The sequence below is a fragment of the Buteo buteo genome, chromosome 12 (assembly GCF_964188355.1).
Source record: "Buteo buteo chromosome 12, bButBut1.hap1.1, whole genome shotgun sequence".
Classification (NCBI taxonomy): Eukaryota; Metazoa; Chordata; class Aves; order Accipitriformes; family Accipitridae; genus Buteo; species Buteo buteo.
The window spans coordinates 16,225,680-16,247,801 of NC_134182.1; the positions used below are offsets into that span (position 1 = coordinate 16,225,680).

The window sequence follows — 22,122 nt, forward strand, 5'->3', positions numbered from 1 at the left end:
TCAGACAGGTGATTGAAGGGGTCCAATCACCAGAAAAATCTTTTCTGCACTAACATTTTTATTTGAGCTAATTTCTACCTATTACAGCTGAAAGAAAACAGATTGTCTGGCAAAATACTGACCTGTCAGAGAAGAATCTATTCGATGTCTTTCCAGATTTTTAGCCAGTGATAGAAATATTCAAGTTCTGTTTACATGAGTGTTCTGTAATTGATACAGCTAATAGACCAATAACTTTTCTTTTTACTTTCAAAACAACTTTTTAAAAGTTAAGTAATTTACAGAAGACACATGGAAAATATTTATTTACTTCTCTCTAGTTGCCTAAAGCAACTTTTTTCTCTTTAAACACAAAACTTAAGAGAAAAACCACAAAAACTAACATACAGACCAGAAACCCTGTAGTACTGTTCAAAGAGAGGACTTTCAGAAAACTAAGAGTTGAGAATGTCCCAGAACCATACCACTTTTGCTAGAGCTGGCTTAAGATGCATAATTATTTAAAAGCCAGAAGTATTTTTTGTTTGGCATATACGTGACACAAGATGGATGACTCTTGTTTTAACCTTCCAACATGGCACTTCCACAAACTACTACTGTGCACTGTTTGACAAAATAATTGTTACATATCCTGGACAACTTATTCTAGCCTTTCACGGTATAACTTCACTGTGAACAACACACCAATTCTAATCATTCAAATTTAACTCTACCTTCCTTAAGTGTTCTATGTTTCCTTCTAAATCCTTACAATTTCTTGCCAAAGTTCAATCTTTTCTTATGGTAACAGTTCTACTATAATCACAGATTCAAACATATTGGAAAGAAACAGCCAAATTTTACAAATGCCATCCATACTGCACATTCTGATGGTATTTTTTGGACAGGTAGATCCCTTCATTCCTCTCTCTGCAGCTGAAAAAAGCCAGTAATAACAAGAGACAGCTAATGCTGCTAAAGGAAGAAGAATGTTTCATGATGAGTTACATCAACAGCCATAACAGACTTATGTTACCAGTACCAGAACCAGTTACTGAGATTTAGATGCCAAAGCAATGTCTTGCAAGAAAATGCTTTACTTCTCCAAACAGACAGCCTTGAACAGACAGCTATAAGAACTGATGTATGTCATTTCTCACAGCTCACTCTAACATAAGCATCAGTGAAAACAGAACATTTGATGGGAAGTTCTTAAAGACAGATTTTTCCCTGATTCCACAAAAATGTCTATGAAAATCTCACAAACTCCATGCAGCTTTGATGAAGCCTGGAATATTTTTGCATGGCAGCTTACTTGAACAAAAGTTTTTTACAACATAAACACTGTATGCTATGTTTGAATCTTCCCCTACATTAAAACTCTTGGTAGAAGTCCTCACTTCTACTAAGCAGTATGTGTACTGCTTAATGAGAAAGTTAAAAGATGCAGATATAAAATTTGTGTACCTTATGTAGCCATCTAAGTCTAGTTGATAGGCGAGATGGTTAAAATTATCTTACACTTCTGTTATATTTTTGCCTCTTATTAAATACTCCTTCACCTTCAAATAGCAATGCACTAGTTTTAAAAACATACTGATTGAAACATCTACATTAACATTATTTTTTAAAAATAATCTTTCATCTGTGTTAGTATGTATGAAACAAGTATACCACTTTGCTGTATTTCTTACATTATAATCTTTATAGCATAATGTAAGTGAAGTATCATTGTGGGATATACAGAAAACACAGACTTTTTTTATTTTTGATTATTGGTCCTAAACATACTAACTTTTACACAATTGCCCAGAAGTTTATAAAAGATGCAGCTTTAAAGACTGAGGGATCTAAAATTAATCTGTGCATCAAAAAGCATCTTTACTGCTGCAATCATATCAACTATCTAATAAAACACATTACTTCTCTCTAGCTCAGTTTTTCTTTAAGTCATTGTACTACCAGGATGGCAGTAGAGCTACACCTCTATATGGCAGGGAACAATCTTTCTACAAGTTCACCTTGAAAGAAGTTTAGCTCTCGTGGATTTTGAAAATGGTTTCTTTGGTGGTGGCACAGAAAAATATCCTCATTCACTTTATTCTTTGTAAACAAAAGAAAACCTTGCAAACTGCTTGTAACAAAGACGGGATTTCTCTAAAATAATAAGTAATTGCTTTTGTTCTTTGTAAGCAATTTCGCCCAGAAATAAATATGACTAAACACACCCCAAACCCCATTACACTGTTTTCTTTAATGAGAAGCTCATCAGAAACATCCAGACACTTGCACAACTTTTGGGGCAAGGTATAACTGTATGAAAGCTTGAATATAATTAAATCTGTACCTTCAATATGACTACTTTTCATGTTTGATAACAATGGCAAGTACTCTAATGCAGCACCAGAGTTTTGAAAATTATGAGTTGCTCCACTGCGAGTTATGCCTTCAAAACCTACTCAATTACAGTGTATTTGATATTTTATTTGCACTACCAGATATTTAATGAAAGACAAAGGGACACATGTCTACATATTTATCCTCCCTAACTCTCCTGTTGGGAGTGATTAGAACTCAAGCTCATGCTCTCCTTTCTACCTATCTTACAAGCACCCAAGGTAGCAATGAGCCTAATTCTACTAGTTTAATTTTTTACATAAAAAGCAGTAGTTCATATTAAGAAAATACAAGGCTTACAGTCTCCACTGGAGAAGTTTTTACTGTTGGTTTCAGGGGTTTTTTCCCCTGAAGTATGTATTTGCCTCAAAGCTTCTGTCAGTTGCGTAGTTCACTGACTTTATCAAAACAGTTAGTATCTGTTGAGTAAATACTTGTGATTATTTCACTTGAAACAGGAATATATGCTACTTTATGTTAGGCAGACATTGAGAAAAATGTAAGGAAACTTGATTATTTTCCAAAAATGCCAAAATAAAAATAGGAAAGAGCTTTACAACTTTAGCATTACTCATGATTGAGACTGATGTAAGTTTAAGCACTATTGGAATATTATGCATTTACCAGTAAGATTTCAAAGATAAATTATGCAGCAAATTATTATTATAAAATAATCATTAGACAATAAGAGAACTTCATAACAATAATCAGTCTGGAAGAAAAGGTGACATCAAAAATATGCAAAAACCCTACTGAAAATAAAATCCTCAAGCATGTTCTAGAGTCAAAACAGAGCAAGAATTTGCTCTTTGCATTGTAATGTGGTTTTACGTTGTATGATTAATGAAAAAAACATTTTAACACTCAGTAGTGTCCTCCTAACACAAAGTCCCTGGAGCTAAGAAAGGACAAACAGCTCTTGCCTTGATCCCACATTCCAAATACACTACCCTCTCACTTTCTGGAAGGCATTTCTTCAGTAGTCATCTCCTTTACCAAATTTACTTATTTGAAACATATTCCTTTGCTTTCTTTTAAGAAAGCCATACTTAAGAACTAAATAACGTGCACTGAACTAGTAAGCACCTTTTTTTTTATTAACCCACATACACACATGCACATATGCATGGACATAAAATCCACCTTCGCTAACAGCTGTATCAGAGTCCAGTTTCATAAGGAGAAGTAATGCTTTTATTAGACTAATAGGACTCAATAGTAAGAAAAAAAGAATAATCTTTTCTTGTAATTATAGGGCTTGTGTGCCTAAAAGCTCTCCAGCCTTTCCCCTCCCTCTCAGCTGTATACAGTTACTCTAATAAAAGCTATTACACCCCCTACAAACTACTCCTCAATCTCAGACCACCATTGCCTAATACAATTTGCATTCAACATTCACAAACATTTAAATTCTTTTCTAATCACCTCTACTTTTTTCTTAACGGAACCAAAAATTAGTCTTTGTAGGTAAATTCAGACATTAGATAAAATCATCATTAAATTACACATAACCCCCCACCCTAGATCCTGCTGTCACAAATCAAGAAAGATCTTCCCTCCATAGTTTATCTCCAGCATAAAATCAGCAAGACTCAATTTTATGATGTAGACTCTTAAAAAAAGCAATCTGGATGAAAGAAGGTTGTAATCTCTCAATATCAAGTAGAAATATTCTCATTGTTTTTATGGTAGATTAAAACCAATGGCAACTGGTATCTTGAAGTCTGTTGACAGTGGATGTCACAATTCCTTGCTTAAATCTATTTACCTCCTGAATTAACTTGACATCTGTTGATAGATATATTCCTGTACACTAAACTCACCCCAAACAGTTCTTTTGTCAGGTCTTGAATTTCAGCAGCAAATGCCTTTTCTTGCATTTATTCACATTGGAAAACATTTCATTAAAATATTTCACAACCATTTGTCCCCTCAATTCTTCACATAAGTGTCTTGATATGTGAGATATGGTATGATATATTTAACTATTAAATATAAAAGATATATTTAGTATGAGAACAGAAGATAAGGAAAGCATCACACTTTAATTAAAGTCTGGTTAAAAGAAATCTGAAGCCATGCATTATGCATTGCCATTTTCAAGGGAGGTTCCTCTAGTGGTAGCAAACTAGCCTTGACTGAAAAATTTTGCTGTACAGTTCTGGCATCTTTCCCTAAGATACCCTCTTAGTAATCCTCTCTTAGCCTTCGTTTCCAGTAAAACTACAAACAGAGCAGAACAAGAGCTTTTACTCTTTCATTAAAGAAAATTTTAATTTAATAGCTGATGTGATTTGATCTAGGAAGATTTCAAGAAGTATCTGTCAAACAACAAAAGATGAACATCTCTACCAACTCCTAGTTCCTATCAGAGCAGTCCATAAGCTCCGAACCAAAATTGCCAGTGACCTGATACTCTTTTTAATGTGGTGCTTGTTTTGTTTCTTTACAGAAGTATTTTGCTGTCCAATAAAGTATAGTTTAAGGTGTAATGATTTTATCAATACAGTGCAGAACTGGATTTAACACCAGTTTAAAACCTTGCATACTTTAGCCACAGGTGTAAAGTGTTCATTTCTACTTCATGAAAAACTGGTTTAGACTTCTGCTAAGTAGATTTATAGAAGGGCTTGCTTGAACCTCTGCTGCAGGACTGTTACATTACTTAATGATATATAACTCTTTTAACCCTACCAGAAAGAGCCAAGCATGGACATGGGCTTAATTACACATAGATTCAGAGAGTATTTTGATAATTGTGTTCAGCATGAATGATAAATGAAGGAAAAAGGGCAAGTCTAGAAATATTCAACCATCTTGCAGGTAAAACAGCTGCAAGTATGAGATCTCAGTGCAAAATTCAGAGACGACCAAAAAAATTAAAATTGGACCAAAATGACAGATAACAACTATATTCTAACTACTTTAAGGAGCGAAATCTTTGAATCTCCATGCAGCATGCAAACAAACTAACAGAATTAAGAGGTGAAAGGGGGAGGAAGTAGATTCCTCCAAGGTGGTATAACATTCCCTTTTTCATTCTCACTCTCCTGGATAACCTTCACAGCAGTCCAGCTCTCAACCATCAGCTCAATCAGGTTAATAAAATGGCAGTCAACAACTGAGTAAACATAAGGGAATTCCAATTGTCCAGTTCTGGCAACAGGCAAGAAGCTGTGGATTGGAGGGATTTGGGGGACTAGGCTCTAGAAAATTCTCTTATCACTTTCATACCAGACTTGAAAGAATACTAGGCCAAGCAACTCTTCCAGACTCTCTGATCTACTACTTGGAGCTCTGGAGACACACATATGAAGAACTACATAAGACCTCTCTCCAGGAGAAAATCTGATTAGATATTTTTAAAATAAGACAACATTTTAGAAGACAGGTAAAGTACATATTTTTTCTAAAAGTTACTTTTTCCTTAATCCTCTTTATTGAAAATTTGTATCCCTTTCTTTTAGCCTACATTGGTTTTAATGTAGTTTAATTTAGTTAAAGTCAAAATATATTTAATTTTCTTCCTTTTTTCTTTTTTATGAAAAACAAAATTGAAGGAAAAAAGGCAATTAAACGGCTTTTCCAAGTAAGCAGGAAAAAATCCTAAGTAACTAGAGCTAGATTTGTGACACAGAAGTCATGCTATGCCACTTCAAGGGAAGGCAAGCTAGTATGTGACCTTATGGTAAGGGGAAAGAAGAGAGATGTGCCAACTTTTTTTTGACATGATCACCTTTGAAGGACACAAGACAAAAGCCAACTTAATCGGTTGAGATGCAATTAAGAACTGAAGACTAAATCATGGTTTGATGTACTACAGCACCCAATGGTAGAACTTGTTCCAAGTGGAAAGCAAACGAGCATCTACCAGCACATCCATCTACCAGCATAACTTCAAGGGTCCAGGAATCTCCAGGCACAGCTAGAATAAAATAGACTTTTACTTTACAGAGCAGCCAAGGCTACCTCATTTGGAGGTACTGTCTCAGAGAGGCTTTCTTCTCTAGCTACCTGCCACAGAACAAATGAGAACAGACTTTCAAAATCTTAACAATGCAGTCTAGCAACATTGCAAACTGTTACCTGACCAACCAAGCTGTGTGAAGCCTTGGAACTTAACTGCACTCCCCCCCGTAGTCTTCTCAATCACAGCTTCTCTTCCACTTAGCATCACTTCAAAAGAGACTCACACCACCAGACTACCACATGCTTCAGTTTACTTGTTCTAGCATCAGTCAGGTGCATTCCTTGCCTCACCTCCTTTCTAGTCACTTTTTGTCATCTTTTATGCTATCATTGTCTGCTTAGTCTTGCTGTCCTTTCAGCAAGCAGATGAGCTCCAGAGCTCTCAGCTCTCTTGCTATGATGATATCCCACAACACGAGGTTATATATATGCATGTACAACACATTTATGACCTGATAACATACATACAGAACTCTGACCTAATTTTTATAATTGCATTCAAATCTTTCCCACTATTGTCACCCAGTTGTATTTTAACAAAGATTGAGATTTAAGAGTGATTTCCTTACTCCTGGGGCTCCGAGTTTCAAGTTTTTCAAAGCAGCAGTTGTCACTAAGTTTCACATAAGCACCTAGTGTACCTCTGATTGCTAACAACAGCAAGAGGAAGCAGAGAAAGTGGTCTCCAGTGAGTTACAGCGCATTTTAATGATTACATCCTCCATGGTCTTCACTTCCTTAACTCCTACGGAAATTTTTTTCCAGCATCATTACTACCCTTTTAGACCCTCTTTATCTACTCCGTAGATACTTTCAAAACAAATAATATCACTAAAATCAATTGACCACCATAATCAGCAATACATGATCAAAGTACATGCTGAAAGATAATCTATATCTAATATGCAACAGTGTCTAAAAAGAAAAAGCAGCAATTGGTCACCTTCATTGCGTATTAATTCACAAGAAAGGAAAATAGAAAAACAATCTGAGATGACCAACAAGAGAAGTAATTTAGTCACAAAAAACACTGGACTAGAGAAAAGGATACACATATACTTTGTACTCCATCTTCCACATTATACTGATTAAGGCTTTGACTTCCCAACCAAAAAAAAAAAGGCAAATAGTAACTTGTTTATTGTTTAAAACAATAAAAGCTATTTTCTTCTTCAGCAAAATACCAATTGTAAGATTTTCCCCCCTCTCGTGTAAAAAAATTTATTTGAAAATACTTAAGATTGTTACATAATAAAAGCATACTTAAAATAACACACCATATAGTAATTGATTTTGTGTCACTTTATCCACCAGTAAAATACATGCATATTATTCATAGCTAAAATTCCTATACTCCTAAAAATCCCAGATTTAAAACCTTTTTTTTCTCAACAGCATATACAAAGCCCTAATTCATATTTCATAGAACTTACATAAGAACAAGAAACCTACTTTAAATAGCATAAAAAGCCAGGAAAACTTCTATGTAGTCTCCAGATATCAGGTGTTCAGATTTATGTCTAAGTGCCTGTTTGTGGTTACTAATAATTTATGATCTATCACCAAATACTGAATATTTGCAGGATAATTTGGCACCTATTAAGAAAATGACAAAAGTTTCAAAGCCCCAACAATTTGATAATTTGCTTACTATCCTATTCATCACTGCTGTAGACACCAATATAAGTTTTGAGAAATTAAATGCCAGTATCAAAGAAACAGCTGCTGAATCACATCAAGTACCAGTTTTACTCATTTAGCTTTAATTTTACTTCCAAATCTCAGATTTCATCATTTTAGCTCCTATATGCTTTAATCACTTTAAAAAGAACTCCACTCCTCAGTGTTGTCTTCTGTCAGATACTGATTATTTCTGTTCTTCTGTATTATAAGACTTTGAGCTACAAAAACCCTCTCAGAACAAAAATACCAATGCTTCAACATTGTCCTTAGCAATTTCCACACACCCCGCAGCAGGTCAGTATCGTTCCACCACAGAAAAACAAGCAGAAAACCAAGATTTTTTTAAATACAAGAATTCTGTTAGATAATTCAAGTAGGGATAACTGGTATGTCAAATATTCTAGGGGGAATTAGGAAAAAAGCATACTTTGTCTTAGGAAGGAAAAAACCCAGAAAATGAGGTTACAGAGTTGTGTATGTATGTAACAAAAACGATGAGGACAAAGTATTACTTTTTCTGCAAGATGCCTCCTCCCACACATTAACCAGAAACTTATGCAGCATTTTAAAAACATAAAACTGCATTAAGAAGAAAAATAATCACAATCTAAGCAGACTCTGCAGCTGCCCCTTTGACTTATCAATTTCAGTAAGCACAATTTCAATCAAGTCTAGATAAAATATACTAATCCTAAATAGACCAAGTTTGTCACCTACCACTTCCTATAAGCTGCTTACTATCCTGAAAAAGAGAGCGAAAGAAGAAATGCTAAATTAAATGCCAAGCAGTAGCAGACAGCGCTTGTTTGGCTGATTAACTTGTAGACAAGCATTACAAATAAATCTGAGCATGGTCTGCAGCAAATTAAATTCCAGTGCTTTTAAGAACAAAGAATTCCTTCGGAAAGAGGATTAGCAACTTTACACCCAGGAACGCCAGTTTAATTTAATTGTTCCACAATCCGATATTTAATATGCAAATATCATTTTGATATATAACAGTGAATTTGAAAAAGTAAGGAAACAATTTCAATATACAAGACTGTCTCTCTTCTGAGCTGTAATTATACAAAATAAAGCTGGTCGAGGTTTTTTTTTTATTATTGGGATTGAATTCTATTAACATGAATCAGAACAAGTCTAATTAAAGGTTAAAAACTTTAAATGTTTCTAATTAAGAGTCTAAATAGCTGCATGATTAGAGTACTATAGTTAAAGTCCCACCTCAATGACCTTCCTGGCCTCTCTGTATTTTCCTGTTTGCAAGAAGGCGAAGAAGAGATCATAAAGAGCCATCATATCTCCATATTCTCTGCTTATAAAATCTGAAACTAAACAGAGAATAAAACTCATTAATTTACTAAATACATTGAAGTATTTTAACATATACGTCAAATATTCTTAATACTAATATTTTCCAAGCATCATAGAACACCAAGAACAAGCTATGGGGAGATAAATTTTGAAACATACGGAATGATTACAACATATTACACAACTTCTTGTAACTTTGCAGTTGAGCATATTTAAAATGTTTTTCTGTTTAGCTGCACTATTATTTTGAATTACATTCAACAAAATAGACTATATATTGGCATTCTCTACTTGTATAGGGTGAGGATATAGGATTTCTTAACTGCACAACTATTTGAAAAACAGATGTGTTGTGTTACTATTAAGTTGTTCCTTAATAATAATAATATACATAGCTAGAACAAGTATTAGCAATAACCTTTGAGAGTTCGATGCTGTATTATCCAAACATTAGGATTCTTCTACATTTAAAATTAATATCAATTTTCAATCTGAAGAACATAGGCATCATCTAAGTGCTTTAAAGTTACACATATAAACACAAACAATTTTTTTTTCTTTAAGTTTAGAGAAATGATATACAAGTCCTGGAAGAAAAGCCTCCAGAAAACACCCCATATAACCAGACAGCATTTGACTACATGCAACTAACCCTTTTGCAGAAGATCAGCATCTCCTTTTTCTATCAGTCTACAGTAGATGTTATGAAGCTGAAGAATTTTACCATACTTCTTATGACACTTGATTAAAGCTTCCAGAGCTGCAGGCATATCATCCCTTGTGGAATGAAACAAAACAAGAATAAAAACAATCAAACATTCCAAGCAGGAGCAGAGCATGCTAAACCCACTTTAGTCTTGAAAATTTCAAGGAAAATTCATTCAGCAGTTTATGATCCAAGAGTGTATTTCCCCCCCCCCCCCCCCCAATGTGCTACAGTTCTTTTAAAATAACAGGTAAAGTTTTCCTACAGACAAATACCATGTATGCTTGACAGCTGAAATGAAAACAGAACTACAGTTTTACAGTTAAACCTCTTGGCTGTATAATTTTTGACTGCATGACCACTGTTCACTACAAATTAACCAAAGGTGTGAATGCTCCTCATGATTAGATGCACTTAATTTTTGAAGTAAAATTCTTAAGTTCTGCTAGATACTATTGTGACAAAACCCCAATTCCACAGAAATTCCAGTTTGTATTTAAGAGTTCTATTTTTCTTGTTAATAAGTAATACCGTGCACATTATATTACCTACAAATGTCTGTTTAGACATTTTCAGATTTTAAGCTCTTTAAAATTTTTCCACAGCATTTTTATTTCAGTATAGATCTCGAGAGTTAACTAAGATAACCACAGCTCTTCAGATTGCTTTATACTTGTTTTACACCTTAACAGACTAGCTCTATCTATTGATTTCCATTTTGTCACAATTGAAGGGCTAGCATTTTTCCATTCTATATAATGGTCAGAATCCAACGTATATTTTCTGCAATAAAAATGTAATTTTTGCAATTTATTCAACAATAGATTAAGGTACCAAAACGTATTGTATGCTGGCCTCTTCCATGTCACATAAAGCCATGGCACCAGTGTATATCCACAGTACTACTAAATAAGTGCATAAGATGTTGACTTCCTAAATGCACTTATTCAGGAGCCTTTGAGCAGTAAGTACCAGTAAAAAGTACAATATTTCCATTTTTGTTTATCTCAGTCCTTCGCTGACTTTTTCCCTACATATACAGTATTAACACCTTCAGAAGCATACATAGTTAAAATGCAAAACTGAAAAGCCATAAAAACAATCAGATCTGGAACTTAATAACAAATATAAATTAACATTCTATACTGTGCAACTAACAGAACTAAATCATCGGCTGCAGACCCTTTTTCAATGGATTACAACCCAATCTAAAAAAATCAAAACAAAACCTACAGAGGACAACCACTGAAACACTGGTAAAACAATATGTGAAGTTATTCTTTGAAGGGGAAGGTTTAAGCTGAAATTGAAACAAACCAAGACAACACACATAAAATGTAGTAAGTAGCCAAACAGTCAATAAGACTGCATTTAGATTTCAAAAGGCTTACCAAATAAATGGCCGTGGAAGTAGGCAAGGGAAAAAAAAAAAAAGAAAGAAAAAATCACTTAGCAGCAGCTGAAGGCCATAATAAAACTGATTTGAAATAATGATTTTGCATTCCCAAAGCAACTTTATTATTGATCAACTGAACCTTAACAAATCAAGATATTACTGTTAAAACAAGGCAAACAAGCCACATGTCCTCACATTGCATTTCTTCTGCAGCATAATTTTGCTTTTTCAGAGAATGAACTAGACTATTATATGCTACTATCTTCATCTAGGCTAATATTTTAAATTTTTAAAGAGTAAAACACAGAAGAAGAATTAATTTTGTTCAGTAATACTGGCATTCCGAAGATGAACCTAAGATGATGGATTTCTACCTTATCCCCCTTACTGAGCCCTGTTTACAGTGCATCTTCTGGCACCCCATGGAGTCATTTGAATTTTTGTCATTTGGGGTGAAGACTAAATTACAGGTTAATTTCAAAACTGCAAGTAGATGTTGCAGGCTAGATTACTGTCATAAAAGAGAAATACTATGGTAGTTACCATAGACAGATATAAAGCTTTATATAATCAGTATTTTTCTCCTACTTTAGATGCAAGTTCAGTTAACATCTAAAACCACCCAGTTTTACAGAAAACTAGTCAATTTCTAAGGAGGCACAACAACATTTATACATTCAAATTAAAGTTTTCAGTGATAAATCTAGCTTTTCAGATTGATGCTCAAACAGCCATAGTATTGTCTCGGCTGTATTCCTAAAGGATTAAAGTGACTGTTTTTAGGTCAAAGCTATCTATAAATGAATGAATAATTGGGATGTCATTCAAACAGGAACATTAACAGTTTTCTAGTCTCTAAATGTATCCTTCTGAAGGCATTAATACTGTATATGCAGAGAAAAAGTCAGCAAAGAACAGAAATAAAAATGGTAATATTGTACTTGTTACTGGTACATACTGCTCAAAGGCGCCTCAATAAGTCTGCATTTAAGGAGGTCAGTATCTTACACACTAATTTACTAGACATTTGTTTTGAATCTATTGAAATCTGATATATTCGTTCAGTTGCATTCAAGCAATCAACCAGTCATCCACAGTTTACTAGAGAACAGGGTTTATAAAACAGATAAATGCTAAAACTGACAACAACCAACTATAAAATAATAAAATGTACAGAAGTTCAGCCCCTACAAGGAAATTGTTTGTACTACTACAAAGAAAAAACCATCGAGCTTATGCTTATACTTGAGTTGTATGATTTATTCAACAACCTGCCGTATTTTTCTTAATTGCCACAAACCGCAGTTAATTCCAAATAAGTACCACCAACTACTTTTGCAAGCAGTTTTTACAATCCTGTTAAAAAATAAATGAAAATGAAAACTAGAAACTTAGTGTAGGCTTCACATTTTGAGTATAGGTAACATTTTAATGCATTTCTTGTTATAAATCACTAACTTAAAAAAAAACCTGCACAAAAAAAGATTTTCCACATTTTAAGAAAAGGATTTTAAGCTAACAAACAGCCATACATTTCAAAATATTTGGCAGTCTTTCTGTATAAACTTATGCATATTGAACACCCTTTTATCTTCCCAAAGGATACTTACTACACTACTACATTAAAAGCCTGGTCCAAAATTACTGTTTAATTAATATGGATTGAGTCAAAAAGGAAATAAAGCCCATATACTCCTAGCCATGTTGAAAAATTTGATTTCCAGTGTCAGTCTGGACAAAACAGTATTTGAAATGCGAATGCAGATGATCCATGCTTCATTTTGAGTTGGCTAGATGCTACAGCTCTAAGTCACTCGCAATTATTATCTGTTCAGAGCTAATACCTGTTCCACTTAAAGATTGGGTGTATTTTTCCCTCTCATTGAAACTTGTTCTTTTAAAAAAGAAGATATACTATTATTTTTGAATGACAGAAGGAGCCTCAGTCATCACTGTATTATGCTTGGTCCTCATGTAATCGTGGTAGAGTCCTACTTTGGCATTATTTTTCAACCCAACTGATGCTAGGGTTACAATATTGTAAATTTTTGCATTCCTTTAGTTTCTGTTTAGGATGCCTATGAAGTCCAAGATACTATGGGCACAATCTTCCAAAATATTTGCGTGGGCAATTTTAGTCACACAAAGCTATTTGAAGAGACAAAATTACTCAGATGTCTGACTGCAGAATACACTCTGCAGCAAGACTGGCTATAACATGCATGGATATAACATCCCCCGTCAGTTTCAACAAGTCACTCCCCTCTTGCTTCAAGAACATAGCACTAAATCTAACCTTTTACTTGTAATAAACAACTTTCCCAACCAGAGAGTCTGCCTGATAAAAATAAGACTCCAAATATTGATTTTAATTGGAATGAAGTGCTGCAACATTATGCATAAAGCTTTAGTGAAGTGGCAATTTACCTAAGGGGTTTACTGATTGAAAAGCTCTCAAACCTGAAATCACTAGAGAGGTAGAAAGAAAAAAGGGACTCTCTGGGGTGGGGGTGGAGGGTAGACTAGTAAAACAAATCCTTCTCTACAAATCTGAAGCAGATGTTAGCATAGAGGGAAGTCAATTCAGCAAGGTACAATCAGCTTCACAAAAATTATTCTGTTAAAAGAGAACGGGCTCTTGAAAGAGCTAAATGTTTTTCTGTTCATTTGCCATACTAAGGAATCTTCAAGGAGACTGGTGTTGCAATTACAACTAATCCTCCCCAAAAAATTAACTGTGTTGAAGGCTTTGTAATTTCCCTAGGTACAATTTAGCTGTCACTTACTTTAAAATTTACTCAAACATGCGTTCCGAACAGCACTAACTTCACATGTCAAGTGCTTTCCAGCCAATTGAGTCTAAACTGGAAGTCGGTGTTAAACAACTGAATGATTAGACAAGATAGCTCATTTCCCTGCTCTTTTGTTCAGAATAAAATGCCACATTTACATTATCAGACTCAACAGGATTTTCTGACAGAGGGAGAAAAAACCCTAGTGAACACTGTCCGTACCAAGCACATGAAGCCTGTCATTTACCAATCATCCTTCAAAAAGCAATAGCCATGAATGTAACTTAATTACGACCCAATGATCCTTGACGAAAAATCATCTTATCACTGTCCTGTCCCCATAGGGCAAATGAGACACTTTTGTCCTTTGGCACCAATGATGATAAATTCCTAATTGCAATAATGGAGTAAGAGAGCCAAACATCCCTAATTTCATTGCAACATGTAAAGAGTTTTAATACAAATATTTGAAATAAAGCCACTAAAAATTAAAAAAAAAAAATCCAACACAAAAAAAAAACCCCAAACAAAAACCCAGACTCCCCACTATAGATAATTTTCCCCCACTAAAAATATCACCTAATTTAAAAAGATGCCTATTTTTAAAAGTAAATTTAAAAGTCAATTAACTTGTATGTGCTAGAGAATCATCTCAAACAAAATCATAAGTGAATTTAACTCCATGAAAATAACAGAAGAAAAATTGCCAAGGCACTGGATTGACGCTATATCTACTACATGAGAAACTAAACAAAATGGGTTTATGTAAGATTAATCATAAACCAGCACATAATGCTTTACTGGACAATGCTGTATTAAAATACACTGACCATTTTTAAAGAAACACAATCCAGCTATAGCCTTTTGACCACTTAAAATACACATATTAACTGCTTGCATTCACTGACTCAATATTATGTTCATACAGTCTGTAACATAATGTTTTCATAGTTTACCTGCAAATTTTCTTCCCTCTGCTTAAAAGCATTTCTGATATAGGGAATTAGTAAATTCAAACCTCAAGATGTTTTGTTGTTTCTTTTCTCAGAGGTGCTATTACTCAAGGAGAGCAGAAACAAATTTATGTCAATGAAAAGACAGGAACCATATCGAGTTTTTAAGATGTGTATTCCTATTTTTGGTTGTACGAAAGTTAGCTTGTGCAGCTTTCTTGGAGGAAGAAAAAAAAATCACAGTAGTTACTGTATCCATTAATTTATCATCCTGTAAATAGATATTACCAAAGTATTGTACAGCACAGGAGCAGATTAGCTTCACAAACCTCTTTAGTTTTGTAAAACGGCTCATATTCAAATAGGTTTCCCCTGACAGCTGGTAGACCAGGTAAAAGCCAAAACTACAATCCTTAAAATCCTAAGAAATTTTACATGGTGTAGGTAACACAACCTTTTCCAATTATTAGCAGTTGGAAGAACCAGTTCAAAAGTAAGACCCGTTTTAAGAAAAAGTACAAGCTCTTCACATCCTTGCAGGTTTGAGAAACTATGATTTTTGTCATACTGTCCAAAGCAGGTTTCTCACCTTGAATGACAGACCAAGATTCCACATGTGGACTGTGTCAATTTTTAATGTGATTTCACCATCTTGAGAAACTGTTCAGAGTCATAAATAAAGATCATACAATTAAAAGCAGGGGGCTGGTTGCCTTAAATTTACTCAGGATAACCCAAGGTAGTATAAGTTCTCTCTCTAGTTACTTCAGTTAAATATTTCTCAAAACACTGAAGGCAAAATATCCATTCTACTAGAATATTAGATTTTGTTAGCTTTTGTCAAGTTATACTGTTCATCATCAACAACTTTTTTTTTTCCATGCTCTGCTGCATATTGTCACTTTTAACATGCGCTAGGATTTAACGAGAATTTCAGAATATTCAGGACTGGGTACAGAGAAAAGGGCTAGATGAAAACATTTTACACCTACAGTTGTTGAAATCTTCAAAAGCAAATCACAGATTCCTTTACAAGCAATTAAAAAGTTTGAAATAAATTAAGAACACAAAACACTAGCTAGCACCACCACTGCTGTGGAACATTAAAAAATATCCCAGAGCTAATTTTAGAGGCATGGTGACAACCTGCAGCTAAATGACAGCATTTCAGCATGATACTTGAGCTGTAGTATGGCAAATAGTAAGCACTACTGCTGAAAGAAATGACTAACAGTTATTTCAGTCACTCATAACTTTCAAAAACTTAGCATCTCCAAGTCAAAAAAAAACCCAACCACAACCAAACAAAAAAACACAGTGAAATTCAGTTACTCCTCCCAAGCAAATTATGTGGAAAAAGCTTCCCCCTTCTGTTGTCTAACATTGGAGAGGTAACAAGTCTTTCCACCCATACGGCAGCCAAAAAAAACCATAGCAAAGGAGTTTACTTTGTATTGTATTTATACATATGAAATGTATTAAGACTTATACAGGTGAGTACCAATGACTTCTAGCTATACAGTTCCACAGTATGGAATTACCTTCTCCTTCAAAAATCTAGTCTCATCAAAAGTCCCTTTATTAAAACAAAACAAAAAAACCCCAAACAACAACCTTTCTAAAAAGTTTTACCAAACATTTATAATCCAAAAGAATGTGGAATCAAACTAAAATAACACTCTTTACTGTCTCCCTTTGCATCCACACATGAACACATCTTTGTTTACATCATCATATACTACCTCTCAAGTGAAAAGAACCCAAGTAGCACCATGTACAACTTGCATGTCAATGTGCATAAAGCAATTATGTAAAATGCAGCTGCTCTTACTGCACAGTGCAAAGCGTATCAGGTATTTTTCCGACACATTAGTTACATATGATTGCAGTTAAATTACTTTCATAAACATCTGCCTTGTCTTGTGATGTAACCAAGGTAGCATTGCTGACTGAAAAGATGTACACTATATTCTTAACTGTTGACCACTACACTAAAATACTATTTTTAGAAGAGAATGTACATGCACCTACCAAGAGTTACATCTTTTTGACAAGAATTTTGAATATAGACAATGTTATACAGACCTTGCACACCCAGAATACTTAAAAGAACTAAAAACCTCTACATGTTAACAGAAACATTAGTATGCATCTCTGAGGCTGACTTACATGATATTATGGAAAATTCACTTATTTCATAGCTATTATATTTAAGCCAAGAACATCTCATATGCCTGAACCAAACTGCAAGAAACTTATCACTCTAGCTGCAAGAGGTTAAAATCCAGCAACCATATAAATTACATAAAAAACCCCAAACGATTGTGCATACGGTGAAGGAAGTGAAAAGGGACTCTTGGCACAATTTTAGTAAGAAATTGTTATATAGTTCATACGTACACCAATTCAAATATCCTACACCTCAATGAAAATTTATGGAAAGGAACATGACACATGGAATTACAGATGCTTCCTGCCAGAACGAATGTATGAACTTGCTTTTCTCTATTAAATGTTATTAAAAGTCTAGGTGGGGGAAAAAAAAAAGATCACAATAGACAAACCAGACAGTACTTTCTTTGAATTTTAAATTCAGCAACATAGCAGTCTATTGGCAATAACATCAAATTATTTGAATTAAGAATATTTCAGTGTTCAACCACCTTTCAACTCACCTGAGATGTACTAGATGGCACAGCAAAATAATGCTGTTTTGATGGGAAAATACATACTACTTTCCACAAGAGCTGAAAATATACCTATCATGCTCTGAATAGCTATCTTGTCAAACAGGCTTTAGAGCCAATTCATAAGCATATTCCAATATATAGCCACTTCATCTCTGATGTGTCCATAAAACACAGCTGCTGTTCCCAGAGACGATGATGTGATGTATAACTAACGAAAACAGACTTAACTTAAGAAAACATATTCATTCATTACTATTCCTAGATCACTTAAGTATTATATGTGCATGCATGTGTGCATGAGCACTTTGAAACATGAATGTGCAGCTGTGTATACCATACACAGGTCATATAACACAAATAAATATCATAACTTGTTTCATTTGAAGCCCAAACATAGCTTACTTTTCAAGGTGAACTGTAATCAGAGGGGAATGAAGGGCAGCAGTTTCTGCCAACCCCAGGTTCACAATGGTCTCATGTAATCGATTCACTGTTTCAACTTCACCTCGCATGGCAGCGGCATTAAGAACACGGAAAAAAGATGCAACTGTTCTGTCTGAGATAGGAACATCCTTCTCTTTCATCTCTGTTAGAATGTTAATAGCATCTACAATGAAACAACACAAAAGACCCTTAGGTAATTTCATGTAGGGAAAACAAACTGCTATTAAAACAGCATTTCAAACCCAGCAGGAATGTAAATTCTGGCGTATAATGCCGATTTCAAGTTAATTACTACTTGCATTTCTAAACGAGACTACAATTATAAATCCACAATAGCATGGTTTTATCATTTTGCTGCAACTTTGACTACAAATTATAGATAGGAACTGTGTGCCCACTCTGCACCACATAACCCTGTATAGTCTGCCCTATAGCTGCAAGATTCTACTAAATGGATGCTTTTATCGTTCAATGCTAACATCTGCTAAATCACTCCATTGTTTCTTCAGCAGATGGCTTGTCACGAGGCCAGATAATAAAGATATGTTTACACTGTATATACAGCCAGACTAATGGTCTGATACCGATAGGGCCTGTTTGCTGTGTCGATACTAATTAGCCAAGGAGAGCCAATGAAAGCTTTCTAACAGACTGCATGTTAAAACATTAGGTTCATTAAGCTTCATTAGTAAGGCAGAAACAAACATTTTGGTATATGGAATAAGTGCGTTTTTATAATGTTCTTAATTATTGCATAGACAGAATGTTTGACCACTTTACATTTGGCTACATTTATGAATTATTTTATTTTCTGAGGGACATTTATGCTCTTACAAGCAAGCTAATCTTTTCAAACTGCTTTAATGTACAGGTGGTCATGATCTGATTTATTGTGATTTGGAAAAAATCAACTTTGCTTATTATTTTTCTAACAGTAAGTTCAGTAAGAGGCCAAGAAAAATATCAAAAAGATCTTATGAGAAAAGTTACATTAGCTTTTCTATTTTATTGTATAGTCTTTTATATAAAAACATATCATTTTGTGTGTAGGCTTGGACCATGCTTTTATGGTGTAAAGTTTTCTACAAAATCATAGAACTCAATATTCAGAACCACCTTTTAAAGTCGATGATAGTCTAGAGTTCCTTTAAAGACCAACCAAATCATGTAAATTACAGAATTATATTAGACTAAATTACAGAAATTAAAGCTAACAGCTTAATGCAAACATCTAGAAATACAAAATAGGCAGTTTGCAGAACACTCATTAAAAGCCAAAATTTCCAGGCAGTTTGACAGATAGACTATAAAAATTCACTAACAAACACATAAAAGAATACTAACAGAAAAATATATACTTTATAAAAAGTTAAATGATTTTTTGCAGTACTTGGCTCTTATGAGAAGGTTATGTTTATAGGTTTTATGTTCAGCCTTCAGACCTTCTTAAGCAAAACCAAAGCCATTAGTCTAGGCACATACGCAATTTGTGCCATAAGTCATGATCTTCAAACTCAATCCAAACAGCAATGCTAATAAAAACTAGCTGCAGAAACGCAAAAAGCACTGAGCTGTGCAAATGTAAATGACAAGCTTGCCAATCCATTAAAACTAATGGCCTGCACTGTCCAAGCATCTCTGGTTGAATTCACATGCAAATTTGTATGCAAAATGTTCAAGCACTTTTCAGGACATGATATACCATTAATATCAACTCACATTTTTATTTTTGAGGCAAGATACCTTTATTATATAGCTGAAACACACAATGAAAGCAAATGGATTACCTTCTAGTCTACCATGCTTTCCTAAAACTTCTACCAGTGCTATGTACTTTCCGGTGTCAAGAGCAACAGGTGAATTCTTAGGGAAGCTAGAAATGAAAACATTAAGAATTGTATCAACAGAAGTTCACATTTTACAGATTCAGTTTAAAGATTGATTTTTAAAACTGCATAACAAAACAACAGCATTGAGCACAAAAGTTACAGTAAGTATTAAAGGAAAAATCTCACAGACTTTAAAAGATTCACCACTGAAATGTGATTTAAAAATATTATCCACACATACCTTCCCACCCCCAAAACTCAAAAGTTGTCTTTTAAAGAGCCAAATTGTTTAATTAATTATTTGGTAGTTATTGCATAAAATAGAGTATTTCCCAGAAGCCTGGGAAGAAAACGCAGTCCACGTGGCTGGGGCAAGGCTATATTCTTTTTGATAAAGAATATGAAACTATTTGCCTATAGTAACAAGTTAAAAGCTACTATTTTGAAGTTTCTGCTATGTATTTGTTTTCTTTTTTCTGGAAGTTTTAAAATTAATTCCTTCTCTGTTGCTTCTTATTGTGACAATTCAAAGAGTCACTTCTTAGCAATATTATGCTACACTTGAGGCAGATCAGTAAAACTGTGCTAGTGCAGTGAAGCTCCACTAGTTTACTTCATGCAAGCTCACTATAGGGATTGTGTAAGAGTGGTAGTACAGCCAAAACCAACGCACTACCGTTATTTGCAGAGTGGCAAATTTCTTGATATTCATAGCTCAGTCATTTCACATAATTTCAAACACTAACAAGGTGTAATGAGCACCTGCCTGCTAACCTACTATAAAACCAAAGCAAATACTTTGTGATTGCATATGAGAGAGAGAACCTGAAAGTAACACGTAACTTGTTCTATATTCACTGTACCATCAGACCAAAAAGAGGCTTTCAAGGGAAAAAAGGATGGGGCAAATAGAAAGTTGATCTGTAAGAATTTGCTCCGGGATAAGTCATGCATAGCATGTTTTAGCTGGGAGCTAATTTTCACAGCCAAGATACAAAGCTCTGAAAATAGTAATTTTAAGTAGAATGCTTGTTGATAGGTCTTAAAATAATGTCACTCAGAAACACTACTATTCTAAAGACAATATAGGTCCAGCATATTCTAAACACATTCTAGGTGCTTTCTAACTCACAATACAGGTACTTTTTTTCCCCCTTAAATTAAGCCAGACTTCAATTTAGACACTATGCATGTTTAAAATAAAAACAAAGCAGACCCTACATAGCAATTTGCCTTTTAAAAAATAAAAAAAGATAACTACTGACCATACAAAGTAGCTGCTTCTCATGTTCAATTATACAAAGCACATTTTTTGTTTCAAAGAACCACACCCACCACTGTTTTAAATGCACATACATTGGTGGGAAAAACTAATTAAAAATGGATGAGGGGGTTAATACTCAACCTACTTAATTCAACAAGGTCTGTGTATCAGCATAAATCTCTGTGACATGTTTCAGTGCCGGTGTACTTACACTTTTTCTTTCAGGTTCATTGCCTCTTCTACATTATCATGTCGACAGCACAAATTTATTAAGGCTGCATAGCCACCGACAACCATGTCCGGTTCGTATTTGGCTTTCACTTCAAGGGCTTTTTGCATATTCTAAAAAAAGGAACAAAGCAAAGATGTGAACTAGAGGAAAAGTCAATATGACATTATGATTCTTCTATGTTCAGCGTGCAGTTACATGACTGATTTAGTGCTTTTAGTATTATAAGATCATGTTTGAAAACACAGTGCTGTAATGCTTTAGCAAATTTTAAGAAAGTTATTTAGCAGAAATGAGTATTTGTCTAAAATACCTTTTAGACTTTGAGAGTAGATTTCCAAATAAGTTTTCTTGCTTTATGTTTATATCTCTAGCATGTTTTAATGTAAGACTTTTTTTTCTAATCCAGACAGACACCATAAACATGATTAAACCAAGTTCTAAAATAGTTTTTATTTATTTGGAATTCATAACAAT

The 22,122-nt window shown here is 34.2% G+C and overlaps 1 protein-coding gene across 2 annotated transcripts in view; it reads right to left on the reverse strand.

Annotated features, from left to right (window-relative positions):
- The window catches only part of LRPPRC (leucine rich pentatricopeptide repeat containing), a 94,174-nt gene that overhangs the window by 32,559 nt on the left and 39,493 nt on the right, over nucleotides 1-22,122 (reverse strand). For both annotated transcript variants that reach the window (XM_075042821.1, XM_075042822.1), the window contains exons 21-25: nucleotides 21,628-21,758; nucleotides 20,111-20,196; nucleotides 18,282-18,486; nucleotides 9,995-10,119; nucleotides 9,253-9,359 (exon numbers count right to left, since the gene is read on the reverse strand). In XM_075042821.1, the coding sequence (XP_074898922.1) occupies nucleotides 9,253-9,359; nucleotides 9,995-10,119; nucleotides 18,282-18,486; nucleotides 20,111-20,196; nucleotides 21,628-21,758 (654 nt within the window). The remainder of the gene's footprint in view (nucleotides 1-9,252; nucleotides 9,360-9,994; nucleotides 10,120-18,281; nucleotides 18,487-20,110; nucleotides 20,197-21,627; nucleotides 21,759-22,122) is intronic.